At 41.6% G+C, this 20,758-nt stretch overlaps 1 protein-coding gene across 1 annotated transcript in view; it reads left to right on the top strand.

Annotated features, from left to right (window-relative positions):
* Pibf1 (progesterone immunomodulatory binding factor 1) overlaps positions 1–19,625 on the top strand; it is a 140,507-nt gene extending 120,882 nt beyond the window's left edge. The window contains exons 17-18 of the mRNA XM_051195294.1: positions 10,727–10,900; positions 19,251–19,625. Coding sequence (XP_051051251.1) covers positions 10,727–10,900; positions 19,251–19,301 — 225 coding nt within the window. The 3' untranslated portion in view covers positions 19,302–19,625. The remainder of the gene's footprint in view (positions 1–10,726; positions 10,901–19,250) is intronic.
* The last annotated feature ends 1,133 nt before the right edge of the window (positions 19,626–20,758 follow it).

Here is a 20,758-nt window from a genome sequence, read left to right as displayed (position 1 = left end):
TTTTATCAGAAGCTACTTCAGTGAATCCACAATTCTTCAGTGTGCCCATTCTTCCTCCGTGTGTTCACACTTCATTGTGTGCATACTTCCTCCGTGCATTCACACTTCATTGTGCCCATACTTCCTCCATGTGTTCACACTTCATTGTGCCCATTCTTCCTCCTTGTGTTCACACTTCATTGTGTTCATACTTCCTCCATGTGTTCACACTTCAGTGTTTCCATACTTCAGTATGACCATACTTCAGTATGACCATACTTCACTATCTTCAGACTTCAGTGTGTTCAGTTTAGCATCCTCTAGCACCATCTCTAGTGAAAGTGACCCTAAGATCACCCAGGCTCTAGAAAGTTAGTTTCTGGTTAGTTGTGTCCCAAAGGCTGTGACAACATCCCAGTCACTCAGCTGAACACTGGAATTCTCAATGAGCTTTCAGTTGTATACAGAGTATAAGCATACATCATTCTGTCATCTCAAAAACATTAGAATGAGGAGGGGCTAAAGCTTAACTAGCCAGGGCCTGAAACATAGTAATAGCAGATCTAAAGAAAACAAGACAATTAAACATTCTTGCTCTCTCCTAAGACAGATGGACTGTGTGTTTAGAAAAGATAGGACATAAAGAACAACAAACAGTTGAAAGGAAGTGGCTCATCCAAAGCTGGGGACATGCCTTCCATGTTGACTTTGTTTTGCTTTGGGCAGGTCAGGTGGTGGGTGTTGACTTTAGGTTGCTTTAGCAGCTCAGAGAAAAGCTAAATTGATATAATTTGTCTTTGTTTTTCAAGCCTGAGCTAGTGGCCATATGGTGAGAGGAGATGTCCTTTGTATTTTTTGACTCATAATAATTGTCCATATTTGCGGACTACAGTATGATAGCTCAATGCATGTAAACAATGTGTGTAGAGGGAATATTTTAATTGTGTGTGGGTCTGGATTAAATAACCTGAACATACCTTTCAAGCCTAATAGTGTGTATCAAAAGGCATCTGTATTATTGTATACATAATAGACATTTTGAACCGAAACAGACCTGCATTTTAATCTGTTTTACCTCTCCAGCCTACTAATCCTTGTTTTAAAACCTAAGATTGTATCTCCTTCTTTTTATATAAGGGGCAAAATTAAATTTTTTGTAATAGACAGCATGAAGCCTGGCACATTGTAAATATTAAGTGAATGCTAACCTGTCCCCTCTTTCCTGCACCTTCATTCATGTCTACTGCTGGGGCCCAGCCAGTGCTAACATGAAGCTGGCCTACAAGTGAGATCAAGTATATAGGGAGCAGGCTGATGTTTTGTTGTTGTTGTTGTTTTCCCTGAGTTTGCTGTATTAAAGCTATCTTGCCTGTTGTTTCTTTTTGTAATTTAAATTCTTACTGAGCTCTTAGAATATGGGATAAACAACTTTTTTGAGATAGGGTCTGTCTACTATATGGCCACAGCTATCCAGGAATCCACCATCCATGAAAATGAATGTATAACATACCCAAACTTATGGGACACTTTGAAAGCAGTGCTAAGAAAAAAGAAAGTTCATAGCAGTAAGTGCCCACATGAAGAAATCGGAGACTAGTCACACTAGTGACTTAACAGCATACCTGAAAGCTCTAGAACCAAAAGAAGGAAACTCACCCAGGAGGAGTAGGCGCCAGCAAATAGTCAAATTGAGGGCTGAAATCAACAAAGTAGAAACAAGGAAAACAATACAAGGAATAAATGTAACAGAGTTGGTTTTTCAAGAAAATCAAGATAGACAAATCTTTATCTAAACTAACCAAAAGGCAGAGAGAGAACATCCAAGTTCACAAGATCAGAAATGAAAAGGCGGACATAACAACGGGCACTGAGGAAATCCAGAGAATCATCAGGTCATACTCAAAACCTATACCCCACAAAATTGGAAAATTTAAAGCATATGGATAATTTTCTGGATAGGTATCAAATACCAAAATTAAATCAAGAACAGATAAGCACTTTAAATAGACCTATAACCCTAATGAAATAGAAGCGGTCATCAAAAGTCTCCCAACCAAAAAAAAAGCCCAGGGCCAGATGGTTTCAGTGCAGAATTCTGCCAGAAATTCAAAGAAGAGCTAATACCAGTACTCTTCAAAATGTTCCACACAATAGAAACAAAAGTGTCATTGCCAAACTCTTCTTACGAGGCTACAATTAACCTGGTACCCAAACCACACAGAGACACAACTAAGAAAGAGAACCACAGACCAATCTCCCTCGTGAATTGATGCAAAAATACTCAGTAAAATACTCGCAAACCGAATCCAAAAACACATCAGAAAAACCTTAATGATCAAGTAGGCTTCATCCCAGAGATGCAGGGATGGTTCAATATACAGAAATCTGTCAATGTGATCCACCATATAAAAACAAAAACAACTATATGATCATCTCACTAGCTCCTGAAAAAGCCTTTGACAAAATCCAACACTCCTTCATGATAAAGGTCTTAGATCAGGGATAAAAAGAACTACACCTAAACATAATAAAGGCAAAGTACAGCAGGTCAACAGCCAACATCAAACTAAATAGAGAGAAACTCAATACGATTCCTCTAAAGTCAGGAACAAGACAAGGTTGTCCACTTTCTCCATATCTCTTCAATATTGTACTTGAAGTTCTAGCTAGAGCAATAAGATGACAAAAGGAGATCAAGGGGATCCAAATTGGAAAGGAAGAAGTCAAACTTTCACTATTTACAGATGATATGACAGTTTACATAAGTGACCCGAAAAACTCTTACCAGGGAACTCTACAGCTCATAAACACCTTCAGCAAAGTTGGAGGATATAATATTAACACAAAAAAAAAATCAGTAAATCCTTTGCCAAAGTATCAAATATAAAGGTTATGCTATATCAAAGTATTAATCATCTCGTGAGGAGTGTGTGGGAGTCAGTTCTCTCCTTCCACCATGTGGGTCCCAGGATTGAACTGGGGTTGTTAAGCTCCATGACAAGCAGTCACCCACTGAGCTTTCTCACGGGCCCCTCATGGAATTAGTTTAACATGGTACTGAAAGTGCAAAACAGAATGGCTGAGTCCTGTCCACAAACACACATGACTGACAATGTACTATTGGGCCTGAGGAATATGAATCACATAGACAAACTACATAGCTGGCCAAGAGTTGCAGCTCACAGCCTGCATTATCACAAGGCTACGGTGCCTGTCACCAGGCATGCTGCTGCTTGCTATAATCTCAACCCTCACGAGGCAGCAGTGGCAAGAGGATTGTAAATTCTAGGCTAGCCTTGTCTACAGAGAGTGGGGAGAAGGAAGGGTTATGTAAGGTTAAGAATGGAACGTAGTATACCCACAGTCTTATCACTTGCACACCGTTGTGAAGTTGAAAAACCCTAAGTCCAACCATTGCTAGCTAAGGGATTTCTATGTAATAAGAACCGCTGAACACTTTAAATGAAATAATTTTGTAGCATATTAATCTGTTTCAATGAAGCTTTTGCAAAAAACAATATTGGAAACTGGCCTTGAGGGCTTCACATTTGAGAGTCTGAAACAGAATTTCCACAAGCTCCTGGCCAGCATGAACTGTACAGTGAATGGCAAGCCAGTATGATGACAATGTGAAATCCTGTCTTGAAAAAGGGGGCGGGGAGGGGTGAGGCTAGGGAAGACGGCTCAGTTGGTGAGCCTGTGTTGCTGTAGCATGCGGACCATAGTCAAAGCCTGCGAACCTGTGTAAATTCTGTCATCCCAGTGTTCCTCCTGCAAGATGGAAGTAGAGACTGGAAACTCCCCAGAAACTTGGAGGCTGGCTAGCCTGGCACATGCAGGCAATTAAAGAAACCTATCAGGGTGTAAAGCCAAGACCAACACCCCAGATCACCCACAATAAATGAGTAAATTAGTTGATAAATAAGAAAACGATCCTAGTGTAAAAGTAGAGAAACAAGAATTCAGTATGCTACATTAGTTACTATTGGTGTAATAAACCACTATAACCAAAAGTAAGTGTGGATCGCGGAAATCAAAATCAGGTCCTTAGGCTTGGCAGCATGTGGCTTTACCCACAGAGCCATCTTACTGACCTGCTGTTTTCTTTTTGTTACTTGCTTGCTTGCTGGTTGGTTGGTTCGTTCGTTGGTTGGTCTTTTGGTCTTGGGTGTTTGGTCGGTTGTTTGGTTGGTTGGTTGATTTGGTTTCGTTTTGGGTTTGAGACTGGGCCTCACTATGTAGCCCTGGCTGTCCTAGAACTCACTATGTAGACCAGGCTAGCCTAGGACTCACAGGGATCCACCTGCTTCTGCCTCTCAGGTGCTGGGATTAAAGGCATGTGCCACCATGGCCAGATAGCCCACTTTCTTGTCTTTGAAAATTTCTATAGCAAAATGTTTTTAACAGGAGGCATGGTAGTTCACAAGTATAATCCCAGCACTTGGGATACTGAAGCTGAGGCAGAATGACTGCCACAAGTTTAAAGCTAGCCTGGGCAATACTGTGAGTATGAGCTCCTCTAGGGATACATAGAAAGAGCCTTTCACAAAGAAAACAAAGTAATAATTTAAAATATCTCTTGAATTCCAGGCCAGCCTAGTCTACAGTGTATGTTCCAGGGCTACACAGAGAAACCGTCTTTAAAAATAAATAAAACCCTTTAAGTGAAATTTGTGCAAACTATGTTCTTGACTTAAAGCCAGGTTGGTTTCTACCTTTTATAACCTGAGGCCAGAGATGTACAGAATTGTCTGGCCTGTTGGTCCTGGCATGTTGTCCCTCATATATAAAAACACTTCCTTGTACTCCAGGAGAGCACATAGTTTGCATTATACTTGTAAGAGCTATTTTCATCTAGAAATGCTATCTATGTGTCCCCTTGCCAACATCTTTGCAGTTTTCGGCTTCTAGCAATTTATTGGCATCAGTACGCAATGTCTTGAAGCAGCTGCTCGGCAATTGAGCTGTGCTAGCATGCTCTCCCCCACCCCACCCCCCCACCCCGTGTGAATCCTTGGGAATGGATGACCAAGATGTGTGCTTTGGGACTCAAGAGAGTGATTTCTCAGAGAGATCTTGCAATAATGGTCACCAGCATCATAAATGTTGTAAGTAGGTCTTTTGCTTTCACTCTGCCATTCTAGATTCTATACTACAGTGAGAGAGTGTGTCATCATGTGTGTGAGAAAGAGAAGTTTGGGGAGGGGGTCTACAAAGGTAGCTCAGGCTGGCCTGGAACTCTCCTCCTTCCTCTTCCTCTTGAGTGCTTGGGATTGCTGCCATACCAAGCTCACAAGAGTGGCTTTTTTGTTTTGTTTTATCTTTGATTGAGCTTTTGTTTCATTTGTGTAATTAAATAGTTCTTCGTTTGTTAATTTAGTGACTTTTTTTATAATTATCATCATTTTGTATATTTACATACCAGAAAAACAGGATTTTTTTACATTTTGGAAATGATTTTCTAAATGTCAGCCAAGAATAAGCTAGAATTAGACAGAATGAAGGGACACAAACACTTGGGAAGAATTCTGCCTTCTTCTTGATGGCCCTAGAGTGAGACCTGCTAGAAAGGTCATCATACCTACATGTATAGGGACAGATAGATTCAGCTGTGCCATTCAGATGAATGTCATTCTGGCAAATAGCTCCCAACAGCAGAAAGAAACTATGTAAGCTATACTTCATTTATAACCAAAAATCAAAATTAGAAACTAGAATACAAGTAATAGCACAAAGTAAAATTTCACAACTGACAGATATTAACTCCCTCATTTAGAGGAGTGATAAGTAATGAACAGAAAAGAGCATGCAACTATTAAAATTAATTTCTTCAGAAAGATTTTAGAAAATAATCTTTCTATAACATAGTAAATAGCAAAACACTGTGAAGTTTTCCAAAAATGCTAACACCAAGTCCTGAAGCTGGACTGGCTTGCCTGTAATCTCTCCACTTGGGAGGCTGGGGCAGAAGCATCTCTGGTCCCAAGATGGCCTCACTACAAAGTGAGGTCCAGTCTCAGAGATGGGATATTATCTTAAATAAAAACTAACATTAGAAGTATACAGGAAACATGTAGGACTTCTGTTATAACTTAGACAGAATGACAGGAGACTCCAGAAGGAAATAACATTTTCAAGGAAATAGAATCGGCTGTCTCAGAGTCCTCCTAATTTTGGTTTATAAAACACAGAAGTTATACTGTCAAAGCAGAGTACTTTTCTCCATAGAACTGTGAAAATTAATAAAGTAAGCAGGTGGGGCAATACACACCTGTAATTCAAGCATCAGGGAAGCAGAGACAGGGATCAAGAATTCCATACCAGCCCGGTGGTGGTGGCACACACCTTTGGGACAAACCTGGTCTACAGAGCTAGTTCCAGGATAGCCTCCATAGCCATAGAGAAACCCTGTCTCGAAACCATCACCCCCCCACCAAAAAAAAAAAAAAAAAAAAAAAAAGAACTCCATACCAGCCTGGACTACACAGTGACTCCACGTCCAGCCTGAACTATATAATAGAACAAGACTTGAAAGATTGGAAAGTAATAGAAAAAGAAATGGTTTCAAGAAATAATAAAACTGGGTTAATGGAATGGTTCAGTGGGCTAAGCCAATGGCCACTAAGCTCTGGAGACCGTGGTTTGATCCCCGAAGCCTACATGGTAGAGAGAGCTGAATGTTATCCTCCAACCGAGGCACACATACACACCTGTAATCCCAACATTTGGAAAGCTAATGTAAAAGGATCCTGAGGCCAGTCTGGGTTATGTGGAACATTCTACTTTACCCTTGACCACACAGTAAAACCGTGCCTCAAGGAAAAAAAAAAAAGAATCTCAAAGAAGAGCATAATTAAGAAAAAGCATCCGGTCACTGTAGCTTATGCTTTTGGTCCCAGCATTTGTGAGACAGAAGCCAGAGGATCAGAAGTTCAAGGCCAGACTTGGATTCACAGTTTGAGGTAGGCAAACCTGGATTATATTAGACCCTGTGTCAAAACACCAAACAAACAAAAAGATACATCTTTGCACTTTTCCTTCTGTGAGACAAGAAAAGGGCAGATAACTATGAAAAGAAAAACATTAAAAAATAAAATTAAGGTCCAAATGGGTACATACGGCCAGGCATACTGACAGAGGCAGAAGAATCTGTAGACGTTGAAAGCCAAGTTTGTCTACATAGTCCTACGCCAATCGGGGTTAGCCTGAGACACTGAATAGTGAGACCTTGTCTCCAAAAATGAACCCAATAACTAGCATGGCCTTGAGTAATTGATAAAGTGTCAGAGAAAAAATTCAGGAGCCAGTTAAGTGGCTCAGCAGGGAAAGGCGCTTGCTGCCACACCTAAGAACCTAAATTAATGCCCAGGGACCACATAATGAGAGAACAGCTCTGAGCCCCACACAAATCATGATGGCACAAACATGGCCCCCAATACATGCACGCACAAAACAAGTAAGTGTAATTAAAAAATTAAGGGAACTGGACATGGTGGTACATACCTCTAATCCCAGCATTCTTGGAAGACAAAGGCAAATAGGTCCCTATTTGAAATAAACTTTATATGTAGATATAGAAATAATATAAACGTTTGTGTTGCCGTAGTTAACATGTTTATGTTAATGAATTAAAGCAGCAGCTATAAACCAAATATTGCTGCATTTAAAATGCTCTTTGTGGATTTCGGAGAGCATGCTAACATGGTTTGTACTCTCAGATGAATGGAAATGGCTCTGTGATCTTAAGCTTCCCAGTTGAGGTAATTAGTCATAGTCTAGATGAAACAAAGACATTCATCCCTTTCTAATCTCCTGGTGAACGTCACGGAAGACCTGTCTCTGTGTACACCAGCAAAGGCCGAAGAGAAACAACATCTGCTTCCTGTAGAGTCCAGCTTAAACTGAGACATCATGAAACTAAATGAGGTCATGAAAAATTAGCCAATAGTACAAGATTCTCACCCAAAATTGACCAGAAATTCAAAAATCAAACTCAACAGATGGCAGCTTTTTCTGTCAGAATTCACCCATGTTGTCTCTTCTAGCTGCTTCACGCAGCCCCACAGATCACAGCCCTGCACTGCGCATGCCCTTGCATCACTCGGTGCTGACTGACACTGCCTGGAATGCCTCACCTCCTGTGAGCTACGATGTTTTTACCATGCAAACCCCTCTGCCCTTACTGAAACAGAAGAGTATACTCATGGAGAACAACTTTTACTGTTTTCCTACTATCATTCCTCATCATGTGCGCAGTTAATACATCTTTCTGTCGTATTGTGCTGAGATATCTGAAATTTTAGATTGCTGTTTGAGTTCCTGCCTGTGATTCAATTAAAAAAAAAAAAATCAATGAATTTTCGCTTACAATTACGAGAGAATTTTAAGTAATTTGAGAAAGAGACCTAAGTACTGCCATTGTGCACTTCTTGTGTCTCAGCTGCTATGGTTCTAGCACCAAACTGTCAATTACATCACAATTAAGATGCACCGTCCTGAAGCTAAGAGCTAATGTGTCCTTCCCATTAAAATTCTTTATGTAAAGAAGAGCATCTGTCTCACTGGGATTGCAGAGGGTTGCCTGTGCATAAATGTTAAAGAATTGTTTTTTAATAAATATTTGGCTTGTTATTAGCAAAGGTTTGATTGATTATAAACTTCTTACACCCAGGGATCACATTAAAAAAAAATGCTTGGCCGGGCAGTGGTGGTACACACCTTTAATCCCAACACTTGGGAAGCAAAGGTAGGCGGATCTCTGTGAGTCTGATGCTAGCCTGGTCTTCATAGTGAGCTCCGGGTCAGTCAGAGCTAAGACCCTGTCTCGAGAAAAAAAAAAAAAAAAAACAGAAATTGTTTTGATTTGGTTTTGATAGACTATGAAGTCACCATTCTCCCCTTTCCCATTGAGTAGTGCAAGAGCGCAATTATATCACGAAGCTGAGGATGTACTGTCTTGGTAAAATGCTTGCCTGGCTATACAAAGCCCTGAGGCTCTCTTCCCTTCACCACATAACCGGTGGTACAGAACTGTAATTCCAGCATTCGGGAGGATCCAGAGTCAGCCTTGGCTGCAAAGAAAAGTAGAGCAGAAAACTAAGCTACTGGAGTCCTTGTCAAGAAAAAAAAAAATGAAATAAAACCCTTTAGAGCTGAATAAGCTTAGCATTAAATTGGTGGCTGCTTTCTTCACGACAAATTAAATAATGCAATCTTGAAAGCCAAATGAGTCTCATATAGGCCCAAATAACTGTTTGGCTGTATTTGTGCATACTCCGGTGCTTTGGGCTAGACATTGGGAGAAAGGATTCTGTCGCTACAGGTGCCAGCTCCTGCCCTAGCCCTGGAGTCTATAAGGCAGCATGGCTCACACTCCACCGTCTGTTCTAAAATATCTACTCCAGCTAGGTGGTTCTAAATAGAACTAATGACAGCCAGAAAAGAGAGGCCTGTAGGGACTTGCTCTGACACAGAACTGACATCTAAAAACAGATCAGTAGCGGGGAGCAGGGCATCCTTCTGTTGCCCTAAGTTTTGTGTGTTGGCATGAAGATATTAAAATAATAGGAAAGAATTACCCAGTACAGAGTCCACTGTTATCCTACAGATAAATGAGGTAGCACACCATCTCCCTGGGTGTTTGTGTTGGATGTATCAGTTTGGTAAGTAATTAAAGTCCCCACTGATGGAGAGCCAAAAGTTTTTCTGAGGGGGGTTAATAATAGGCTTGAGAAGACAGGGTTGCAAATTTTACTCTAAACTCTTCAAAAAGGTCAGCAGAGTTAAGTTTTCATTCAGAAGGCAAAGTCAATTCCAGGTGACAACACTGTGAAGGCTGAAGGGGCCATCCTGGACTACAAAGTAAACGCCAAGCCAGCCATGACTGCACAGTATAACATGGTCTCCAGTTAAGTAAGGAAATAAATACTTTGGCAAGGCAACTGGACAGGATGGGGTGTAGCTCAGGGTTAAAGTACTTGGCTGGCATGCACAAGGCCCTGGACTCAACCCCCAGGACTGGAAAAATTAAAAATGGCAACTCAGGCCAGCTCCATTTACTATTTGTAAGCGGCTACAGAAATACTACAGCTAAAGAAATGCTGAAGCTACATTAAAGTTACTGTTTGAAGTAAACCATGATCAGTAGTCACAGAAAACCATTCTGTGCTCTGTTTCTCTACCTTCTTCATTTTAGATTCTATAAGGTAAGGGATGGTTTAAGAGGAAAGAAACGCTTACCAGCTAAGATTGCCTGCCATGCACAAGGCCTGCCTTTGATTCCTAGCAATTAAATAATAATGGTTACTAGTACTCTACTTAACAGATGTGCGCAGAGGCCTGCAGTAGAACTCCAGATACATCCCCAACCAGTTGTGTCACAGCCTATAGGTGTGGTGCCCACACATCATCACGGTCTGTTTTTCAAAGTTCCATGTATGACTCCAATATGCAGAAAAACAGCAACTCCTAGCTTATAAAAAGTCTGATGTAATGCTAAAAGTAATGTCATATTTACTATTTTAAAAGTCATGTGTATTTGAAGTAAACCATGATCAGTAGTCACAGAAAACATCACACACAGAAAATGTGTGATGTACATTAATATTTTGTTTTTTGCAACTTTCCCCATACATGTAGTATAATTATTCAGATATTTCATCTGCTTAATTGTTTAAAAAAATGTTTTGTGCCAATCATTATTAGTCTGTTTGCCAAAAACTTTTTTCTTGCTTTCATATATCAACAGGAATTTGCAGCCATGAAACAGATTATCATTAATATGTGTAACAAGCATTCTGAGAACAACTTACTTCTCTCTAAAATGGGATCAAAAGGTGTGACAGAAAATCAAGCATCAAAGATTTTAAACATGCCAAGGGAACATGAAGACAATATATTTATACCTAAGCCAACACTGTTTGTAAGTACAGCCAAATATTTAGAATTTTAGTTCCATTTCTCACTATATTTTTCTTCTCATTCATACTTGTTTTAAATGAATTTGGATAGTCTTGGGTAAAGGTCTTGCAATTTCTATATTAATCCCTTTCCTAAAGGTGTAGTTAGATGAGTATTGGATTTTATGCTTCTAACTAGCATATTGCACTTGTCTAGAAATTATCCTAAGTCCACGCCTTTTTCTTCTCCCATCTACAGGAACTATTTACAAGGGACTCAAAAATTTACTCTGCGTGATTTTTACCTTTCATGTATGCACATGACGTGGGTGTCTGTCCATGTTCTTAGGGACCATGTGAGCCACAGGCACATAGGGGGGGTTAGAGGACATCTTGGGGTCTCTTGTTTGCTGCTCCTGGCCCTCAGCTTCCTGGGAATCTTTGGTGTCCACCTCCCATCTCATCCTTATGATGCTGAGATTCCAGACTTGAGTTACTGCACCCAGCTTTAGTGGACGCTGGGAATCCAAACTCCGGTCCTCATGCTTGCATGGGAAGCACTTTTCCCACTGAGCCGTCTCCCCCCATGTTTCCATTTGCATGAGAGTAAAAGTGATGGAAGGTAGCACCTGCTCCCACTTATTTATAAAATGTTATATTGAGTATTTCTTACAGAATAAAATAACCCATACCCGCTGGAGCCAGATATACCAGTATCAGCCACTTGGGAGGTTTGGGCAGGAGGATTGCAAGTTCTAGACCAGTGTGCTCGACTTGATGAGACCGTATCTGGAAATAACATTTAAAATAACATTAAAGGGGTTGGATAGCACATCTGTATTCCCAGAATGTGGGAGGCAGAGAAAGGAGAATCAGGAATTCCAGGCCAACCTCAGCTACATTGTGAACTGAAGGTCAGCCTGAACTATGTAATAAAACCCTGTCTGAAAGAAAGGGGTGGAGAAAATACTTTAGGAAATATTGAAAATTATGTTCTCAGGCATTGGTGGCACTCACCTTTAATCCCAGCACTCAGGAGGCAGAGGCAGAGGCAGGCGGATCTCTGAGTTCGAGGCCAGCCTGTGAGTTCCAGCACAGCTTCCAAAGCTACAGAAAAACTCTGTCTCAAAAAACCAAAAAAAAAAAAAAAAAGAAGAAGAATAAGAAGAAAGAAAGAAAGAAAATTATGTTTCAACAAATACTGCAAAAAGGAATAAAAAGGCAATAGAAAATGGGTGGCAGGTTTTCCAAAAAGAAACTCGAAACTCGAGGTTTGACTTACAATCTTACAGGACTCAAAATCAGAAAGATTTTAATATTCCAATTCAGTGAGTCCTTGAACTTTATATTTTTAAGTCCTCCAGATGCTTATAAAAATGACTTGAAGCCAGAGGGTAGTTTATGCACTTAATCCCAGCTCTCAAGAGGCAGAAAGGCAAGCAGCTATCTGTGACTTGGAGGACAGCTTTATCTACAAAGCAAGTTCAAGCCAGAATTACAAGAGAAACCCTATCTTAGGGAGGGAGAAAAAACAAGTTGAGTATAGGAACTAACCCCAGCCTTCTCTTTACATACACTGATCAGTGATATAGAAGACATTTATAATCATATAATCAAACCCCATCTCTTTTTCGTCCCATGCTACAGACTGAGCCTCTGTCTTGCACTTGTACATGGCAAGGATTCTACCTCTGAGCTACAGTTCCAGCCCTTGGGAGTTTAGGAAAGTCTCATAGACAGGCTTTGCTAGGCTGGCCTCAAACTCACATTCCTGCCTCTGCCTCCTGAGTGCTGGGATTACAGACCCATGAGAAATGACGGAAAGCCCCAGCATCCATCAAACAAAGGAAACCTCTTGTAAGGGTCCATGTTGCATTAATGTTGGCCAAGCTGACAGCAAGGAAAGCAGTGGGCCTCGTGTGAGCAGCCTCCACACCAGGCAGCTTGGGAGTCTCACTGCGCTGGCCATGGGGCGTCCCTGTGCGCAGAGGCCTCTGCCTCCTCCCCGGTTGTGCTTACTCGTAGTAGGTTCCATCCTTCCTCTCACTTACGACCGTTGGTCTCCACACCTTTCTGTGCATTCTTCCCACATCCAGTGTGCCTATCTTCTTAGCTCTTAAGACCACCCACCCACCCACACACACACACACACACACACACACACACACACACACACACACACACGGGGAGGAAACTGAAACTGGGAAGTGGGCGTCAGTGCGAGCCTAGAGTTAGCGGTACCTTGCGATGCGCAGTGCTGCGTGTTTGCCCCTCACTTGGGAACCCCCAGCTCAGTTCTCAGCATTTGGGAGGCTGAGGCAGGAGGAGAAACATGAGCTTGAGGCCAGCATGGGTTACATAGTGAGTTTTGGGCCAGCCTGAACTACAGAATGAGAGAACTTATCTCCAGGGGAAAAAAAAAAAAGAAAGGAAGGAAGAAAGGTTAAATCTGTATTTCTAAAGTCAGAAATAATATTACAGCCTCTTCCATACATAGTTTAGTAGTAAGCCCTTTTAAATAAGAAATTTCTGGGTGCACATGGAATGAGGAGCGAATGGTCCCAGACAGTCTCATGTTTTGTCCATTATAAGCCCAGAGCAGCTGCCAACTCATTGAAGTTGGGCCCTACCTGTGTAAACTTAGAAATCCATATTTGTGTCCCAGCCTGCAGCGTTCTGAAAAACAGAGTAATTATGTCTCCTAAATACAGCCTTTCCGTCCGTCCCTTAGAAGTTGTGCTGGTTAAACACTACTGGAGCCTTAATCTCCAGCTCTCTTTCTAGATTCCAGGAGCAATCCCCCAGGCTTGTTTTGTCTGCTTTTATCAGCCACTGTTCTTTGTAATTTTAACAAACTTTCTCAGTGTCTTATAATCCCCAAGTTACAGAGTAATGTTTTAGTTGGCCACTTCTGGATGGCACAAAGGTTTTTGTCTTATCAGTGAATCGTCTCCAAAGTCCCCCTGTAACTAATAAATTACTTCTGGTGGATTCCCAGTTAATCCAGTCATTTGTTTCTGCAACAACCTTCTGGGTGCTTCACAAAACCTGGAGTAGTTCGCTTTGAGAGCTGTTAACACTGTGCTACCAATTAAAGTGTTTTTATTAATTTGTACTATTTCTCTATAAAACTATAAGCATAATTAGCTTAAGTGAACACATAATAATTATGGCAGTGTATGGTAATAAAGGGTAATCATTAAGTATGTCTCAGCAATGTTATATACATAAGTAAATGAAAAGTGGATTCATCTGAAAAAAGCCTATGTGAGTTGTGAATTTAAAAGAAGGACTCTGCCAGGCAGTAATGGCTTGTGCCCTTAGTCTCAGCACTTGGGAGGCAGAGGCAGGTGGATCTCTTGAGTTTGAGGCCAGCCTGGTCTACAGAGAGACTCCCAGGACAGCCAGGGCTACACAGAGAAACCCTATTCTGAGGGATGAGGAGAAGGGATGGTTAAGAACTCTCCTTACTTAAAGGTTAATTGTGTTAATAACTAAAGGAGGAATATCAAATTTAGTACACACAGCACCACTGTGTGGTTGGAGAGCCAATAACTGTTAAGGTAATAGGACAAAAGAGATAATACTGTTCAAACACCTAAGGGGGAATTCTCAAAATAAAGGATAGCTAATTGTATATCTGAATTATTGTGCCCAATTGACCCATGGTCTATTTAGAGTTAGAAAAGTCTTTAAAGGGTCAGACAGTGAATAATTTGCCTTTGTGAGCCCCAGTCTACCACATTTGTTTGTTGTTTTATGTCTTTTAAAATATCTAATTCAGTATCGAACCCATGTACAAACAGCTGATGATCTGTGGCCCATGTTATACAAATCAATCCATACTAATTAAGACCGATAATGGATTAGAAATTTCTAGTATTTAGACATTAAAGCTAGACTATCACACTAGTAATAACATATCACCAGCTAAAGTATCTGGAAATGAAGAGTTACTCATTTCATGGGAGTCAGAAGTCAGCCTTTCAAAACCACTGTTACTCACTTGGCATTTGTTCGCATTTTTGTAGTAACGAATGAGACTTAGATACTAGGGTAGTTGAGAAATTACATATTGTTTGAAACCAAGTCTCAGTTTGTAGTCTACACTGACCTAGGATTTCTGCCTCAACCTCCTGAGTGCTAAGGTAAGAGTACACCACTATGTCCCCAGCTACGAACTTTGAATCTTAAGATATGGAGAAAAATAAGGCTATATAGAATCAATTTAAAACTAAATTCCTCCTAATACTAGTTATGATCAAATGTCAACAATACACAAATTATTTTAAGAAATAATCTTTTTTGGTGTTTGGTTGTTTTTTGTTTGTTTGTTTTCTTTTGGTTGAGACAGGATTTCTCTGTAGGTTTTTGGAACCTGTCCTGGAACTAGCTCTTGTAGACCAAGCTGGTCTTGAACTCACAGAGATCCACCTGCCTCTGCCTCCCAAGCGTTGCGAGTAAAGTTGTACGCCACCACCACCTGGCTTTTAAGATGTAATCTTTAAAGCTTAAAGTTCCAAGACAGTCTGTTTCACCTTTAAAAACTAAAGTTTTGTTGTTTTTTTTTTTTTTTTTTTTTTTTTAAGAAATAGTAGATAATATCCAATCTTATCCAATGTCAAAAGTTGGATTTATGTAGGGGCCAACTGCCAGATACTGTCATTAATATAGATTAAAAATTAATCTATAGAGATATGTTTGATCATTAAACCAGCCTTTATTGAACATCTTTATGGCTTCCACAGAGAATGCACGGCTTATTACATAGATGGTTTGAGTAAACAGCTGCAATAACTTAGATAAGTATAGAGGCTTGGCTCTGGCTGTGCAGCTCAGTTAGTAGAGCATTTGCCTGGAATACATGAAACCCCGGAATCAGCCCCAGCACTGCGTAAAACTAGGCATGGTGGCTGTGCCCTTGATCCTCGTATTGAAGAAGTAGGCTTCATGGGATCAGCACCTCAAGATCTTCCTCAGCTTTGTAGCTGATTCTCCATGCACCTCCTTTGGAGGAAGAGGTGGTCTGAGATTGTACAAGCTGGCCTTGAACTCACTACGTCCATGATTTAACTCCTTGTTGCCTACCTCCCTCCCAAGTGCTGGGCTACATCACCAGTCCAACAACATAGCTAATTTGAGGCCCACCTGGGCTGTGTGAACATCTGTCTCAGCAGCAATAATAATCACTCGTGAAGGCTTCTGGGTCTTTAACAGAGTGCCAGAAGAAGCCCTGAGGTTTCAGAGTAGGCCTCCTAGAGTAGCGGTGACTTTTAACTGTTGCCTGAGAAAGGACAGCTACAAATTTGAGACCAGCTCATCTTAACAGCAGACTGTCTGTCTTGAAAAAGCAGAGAAGGGGACAAAGGGGAATGTGTAGCACTTACTTTGAGGTTCAAGTGTTTTAAATGCAGTATGCCATTTCCCCTCCTAACAACCAACCCTCTGGAACCTATTACTGTAACCATCAAGGCCCTTAGAGGAAACACGACACTGTCCGAAGGGACTGCTCACACACACGTGGAAACCAAGCGATAAGACAGGACAGGAACTGTGCAAAACGATAGCCATTCTCAGGACTAAGCAGGTAAGAGATGATAGTCTCTCTGTGGAAACATTGATGGTCACTGCCTTCAGCCACTGCCAAACCATAACCAGACAAAAAGACCAGGAAAATTAATGCCCAACTTTTCCCTCTCTGTACCTGCCAACTCTCTCTGCTTCCTGTTAATGAACCTAATCAGAAACTAGCAGTCATAACCAGCTACCTCCTTACACACACTGGAGGGATAGAAAAGGATGGGTAGATCAGAGGGTGTCCAGAATGTCCTACACAGTTCCTTTCATCCCCTTCTCATGTTACATCATATCTGAGGAGTAGTTTGACCAGGTTTGCCAAGATAGTAGCCATACATGGTGGTGAATGCCTTTAATCTCAACACTTGGGAGAAGCAGAGTAGGCAAATCTCTTGTAAGTCTGATGCCAACCTGGTCTACATAGGGAGCTCCAGCCCACCCAGAGCTATGGAGTGAGACCCTGTCTCAAAAACAAAGAGTAATTTGTTGAACCATGGTGTAAACTGCTCAAAGCACAATGGACAGAGAGGATGGGCCCAAGTACCTACTGCAGACAGTAGGGTGGCCTTAAACTCCATGTGTAGCCCAGGCTGGCCCTGACTCACAGCAGTCTCCTGCCTTGCCCATCCAAGTGCTCAGATTACAGGAGGTCATCAGCATGCAGGGCAGCACACAGACATTCTCCAAGGGAGCTCCATGCTCACTCATTAACAACTGCCAAGTTAGGTGAATCACTTTGGAGAATGCAATCTGCCATAACATACACAAGAAAGAACTCTGGAGCTGGGGAGTTGGATCAGTGGGTAAGAGTGCTTGCCATGAAAGCATAAGGACCCCAAATTTTGAACCTATGTGAAATCCAAGTGCTGAGTTATGAATTTACAGTCCCAATGTTTCTGTGTAAGATGGAAGCCAAAGACAGGAGAATCCATAGAAGCCTTGGGACCGAGAGCCTCGCTTAAGTCCCAGGTAGAAATTAGAGGTTCCACTTCAAATTAAAGTGGAAAGGTGGAGACCCATGCCCATACATGCCCATACACAAAACAATAGGTTATAGATAGAAAATGTTATATGTATATAGCAATGTTATGTGTAGCATATTTTATTATATGTGTATAAATGTATGCACATATATGTATATGTTTTTGATGTGAATTGAGCTGGAGAGATGGCTCAGCATAAGAACCAAGATTGGGTCTCATTACCCAAGTCAGGTGTCTCACACCCGTCTGTAATTCCAGCTCCAGGGCATCCTACACCTCTGACCTCCATAAGCACTCACATGCACATATTCACACAGACTCACATATATAAACTGGGAAATTATAAAAACCTTTTAACATGTGAATTGACTTTTATCTATCAAAACAATACTAGACCCAAATAAAATTACCTTCAAGGATAAAGTTATACCAGTTCTCCATAATTTCCCTCAGAAACAGTCCCCAGTGTGAGGTTGATAGGATGATAGTGTGTGCCTAGCATGCCGGAAGCCTGGTTCCAGCCCCAGCATCCCACAAGTCAGGTATGGGAGAGTTAATCATGTTCTCAGATTTTGGGAAGTAGAGACACAGAAGTTCACGGTCGTTTGGGGCTGTTTGTTAGTTTAAAGCCAATCTGGGATATGTGAGACCTTGGAGAAGAAAATGGGGGAGAGGAGGAGAGTTACCAACCTGTTTTGCAAAGCCAATCATAATAACGCTTACGGCCAAAAATATAAGAAAACTATAGACCCTTCTCCTAGATGAAAAACTACCTAGTTTTTATGGGCAGTGACATTATTCCGTATAATACTGCATATCTTTAGATATTTGCCCAACTCCAGAGAATTTGATATGGTAGTGCCACTGCGGTAAAAGGTATGGATAATGGAGAGGGTAGCTCAGCTGGGAGAATGCTTGCCTAGCATTTAGGAAGTCCTGGGTTTGAGCCCCAGTGTTGGGTAAACAGGGCATTGTGGTGCATGTGTGTAATCTGAACACTTGGAGATGGAGGTAAGACCGGAAGATTAATGTTATCGTTGGCTGCAATTCAGACCGTGTGCTGCACAGGGGCTGTGTGCCTGCCTTTTGGCTTTGCTATGTACTGAGACCTGCCCGAAACAAAGGCTGCAGAACTGAAGTCAGATTGGAAGGACCGTGTTCCCAGTTGTTCCAGCACTCAGGAAATAGATGCAACACTGAGTTCAGGATCATCGTTGTGTACATAGGAGTTCAAGGCCAGCCAGGGCTTGGTGTACCCTGACCATCACCCTCCCATGAGTGGACTAGTAACTGTCCTGTTGAGGCAGGAACTTATTTATACAAGGCCTGTGGACTCCACACTGGCCCAGCCCCATGTGCACTCAGAACTCAGAAATCTCCATAATGATCACCTCCGTCTCCATCCAATTCCAGGGCCAGAAGAGCAGGCAAAGGGCTACACAGTGACAGCCCTCTCTTGGGAGTGTCTCCCAGTCCTAAGTTCGTCCTCACTATCCCAGCCTCAGCTTCTGCTTGAGACAGGGAGCTGGGAAGCCAGTGGCTGGGGTGGCTTTGGTGGCCATAAGTTGCCTGGTGCCCAACTACCCGAAGGTAAAAACATGAAAAGATCCACATCAACCAAGTCATTTCTTACCTAGGACTCAGCAAATCCAAACCTGCAAGTATGTGGCAGGTGCTTGATAGCTGTGTGAATTAAAGAGAAGTGGGTTTGTCTAGCTCACGCAAAATGCCCCAAACATGGGTATGTAGTTCTCGGCATGGCCTCTGCCTTGTGAGCATTTTTTAAAATATACTCCTCTTTTTTTCTTTTCAGACTAAAAAGGATACACAAGAGTGGCCCAAGAATCAAAAGATGAAGGCCTAGTGTTTCATGCTGGAGGAAGCCAGAGCCTCACCCTAACCAGCCAAGCCCCTCTCTCCACGAGGCACCCCTAGCCAGGGTCGCTGTTCTGTTTGGGATGGGTCTTGTGTCATCTTGTACTCCAGAAGTGCTGTCTCTCTTGGGGGAGACAACATTCATTTTAATCATGTACTGGGCGTTTTCAAATATAAGTAATTTAATGTTTATTTTAACTAATGTTAAATTAACGGATGTCAGTATAATCAACATATAAAGTACAAATAGTCCTATGCTTTATATTTTGGTTTTATGAAGTTTGTTATAAAATAAATATCTTCTATCCTCTGACTAGATTGTAGAGTTTTCATAAATAGAGAGTTCTGAGACCACATAATGCAAATACCAAAATACGTGACATGTGACATTCTGTGACACTAAAAAACCATGTGTGGCCAGGTGGTGGTGGTGCATGCCTTTAACCCAGCACTCAAGGCAGAGGTGGGTGGATCTCTGTGAGTTCAAGGACACTGGTCTACAGAGTGAGTTCCAGGACAGGCTCCAAAACTACACAGAGAAATCCTGTCTCGAAAAACAAAAACAAAAAAATCTAAATTCCATGCCAGAAACCCAGACAAAAATGGGCAGCTGACTCCCAAAACCTTCTCTGCTCTCTTCATGTGCACCATGGCACACATGTACCAGAATACATACAGACAACACACTACATGCAACAACACACTAAAGTGTGGAAACTAATTTCTTTTCTTTCTGGGGAAGGGTTGCCATTTGTTTGTTTTTCAGGGTCTGACTGTGTATCTTTGGCTGTTCTGAAACTCAGTGTGTAGACCAGGTCAGCCTCGAACTCACCGAGCTCCAGTGCTGAGATTAAAGGTGTGTGTTATCATAGCACCGGGCTCTTAAAAAAAGAGTGTATTAAAGAATCTTTTGTAGAGTCCACTACAGAGGTGGACAAATACCATGCAGATACTTTGGGTCCACTTTTTGGTGTTCATGGTTTGTATTGTTGTTGTTGTTGTTATTATTATTATTATTATTATTATTTTATATTCATATTAACCAGGAAAAACTGGCAGAAAGTCTGCTGTTGTTGAAGTAACAGTGCTATGGCATGTTAACATTGTTATTCATGGTGCAATGTCCGTCACACATCTGTTCAGTGGGAAAGGAGGCAATAGCATCCGTTTCTGTCTTATACATCTCCCCACGGGTATGTGGGCATGCCTAAGATCCGCGTTTGTGGTTGAAAGCAGAGGTCTGGGGTTGTGTGTAGCTCAGTGGCAGAGTGATGTTGGCCTGTAAGAAGTGTTCAGCTCCAGCACCACAGAGGAGGGCCCGTAGCAGCAAAAGAACAGACTGGGCCCGGAACCGAGGGAGATGAAATGTTAGACAAGTGTTCACCACTGCTACATCCCCAACCTACAACATACAATTCTGGATATAGACAGATCTGTCATAAGGCA

The sequence above is a fragment of the Phodopus roborovskii genome, unplaced genomic scaffold (genome assembly GCF_943737965.1).
Source record: "Phodopus roborovskii unplaced genomic scaffold, PHOROB, whole genome shotgun sequence".
In the NCBI taxonomy this organism is placed as follows: Eukaryota; Metazoa; Chordata; class Mammalia; order Rodentia; family Cricetidae; genus Phodopus; species Phodopus roborovskii.
Note: the sequence above shows the minus strand (reverse complement) of the source record. Positions and strands in the feature narration are given on the sequence as shown.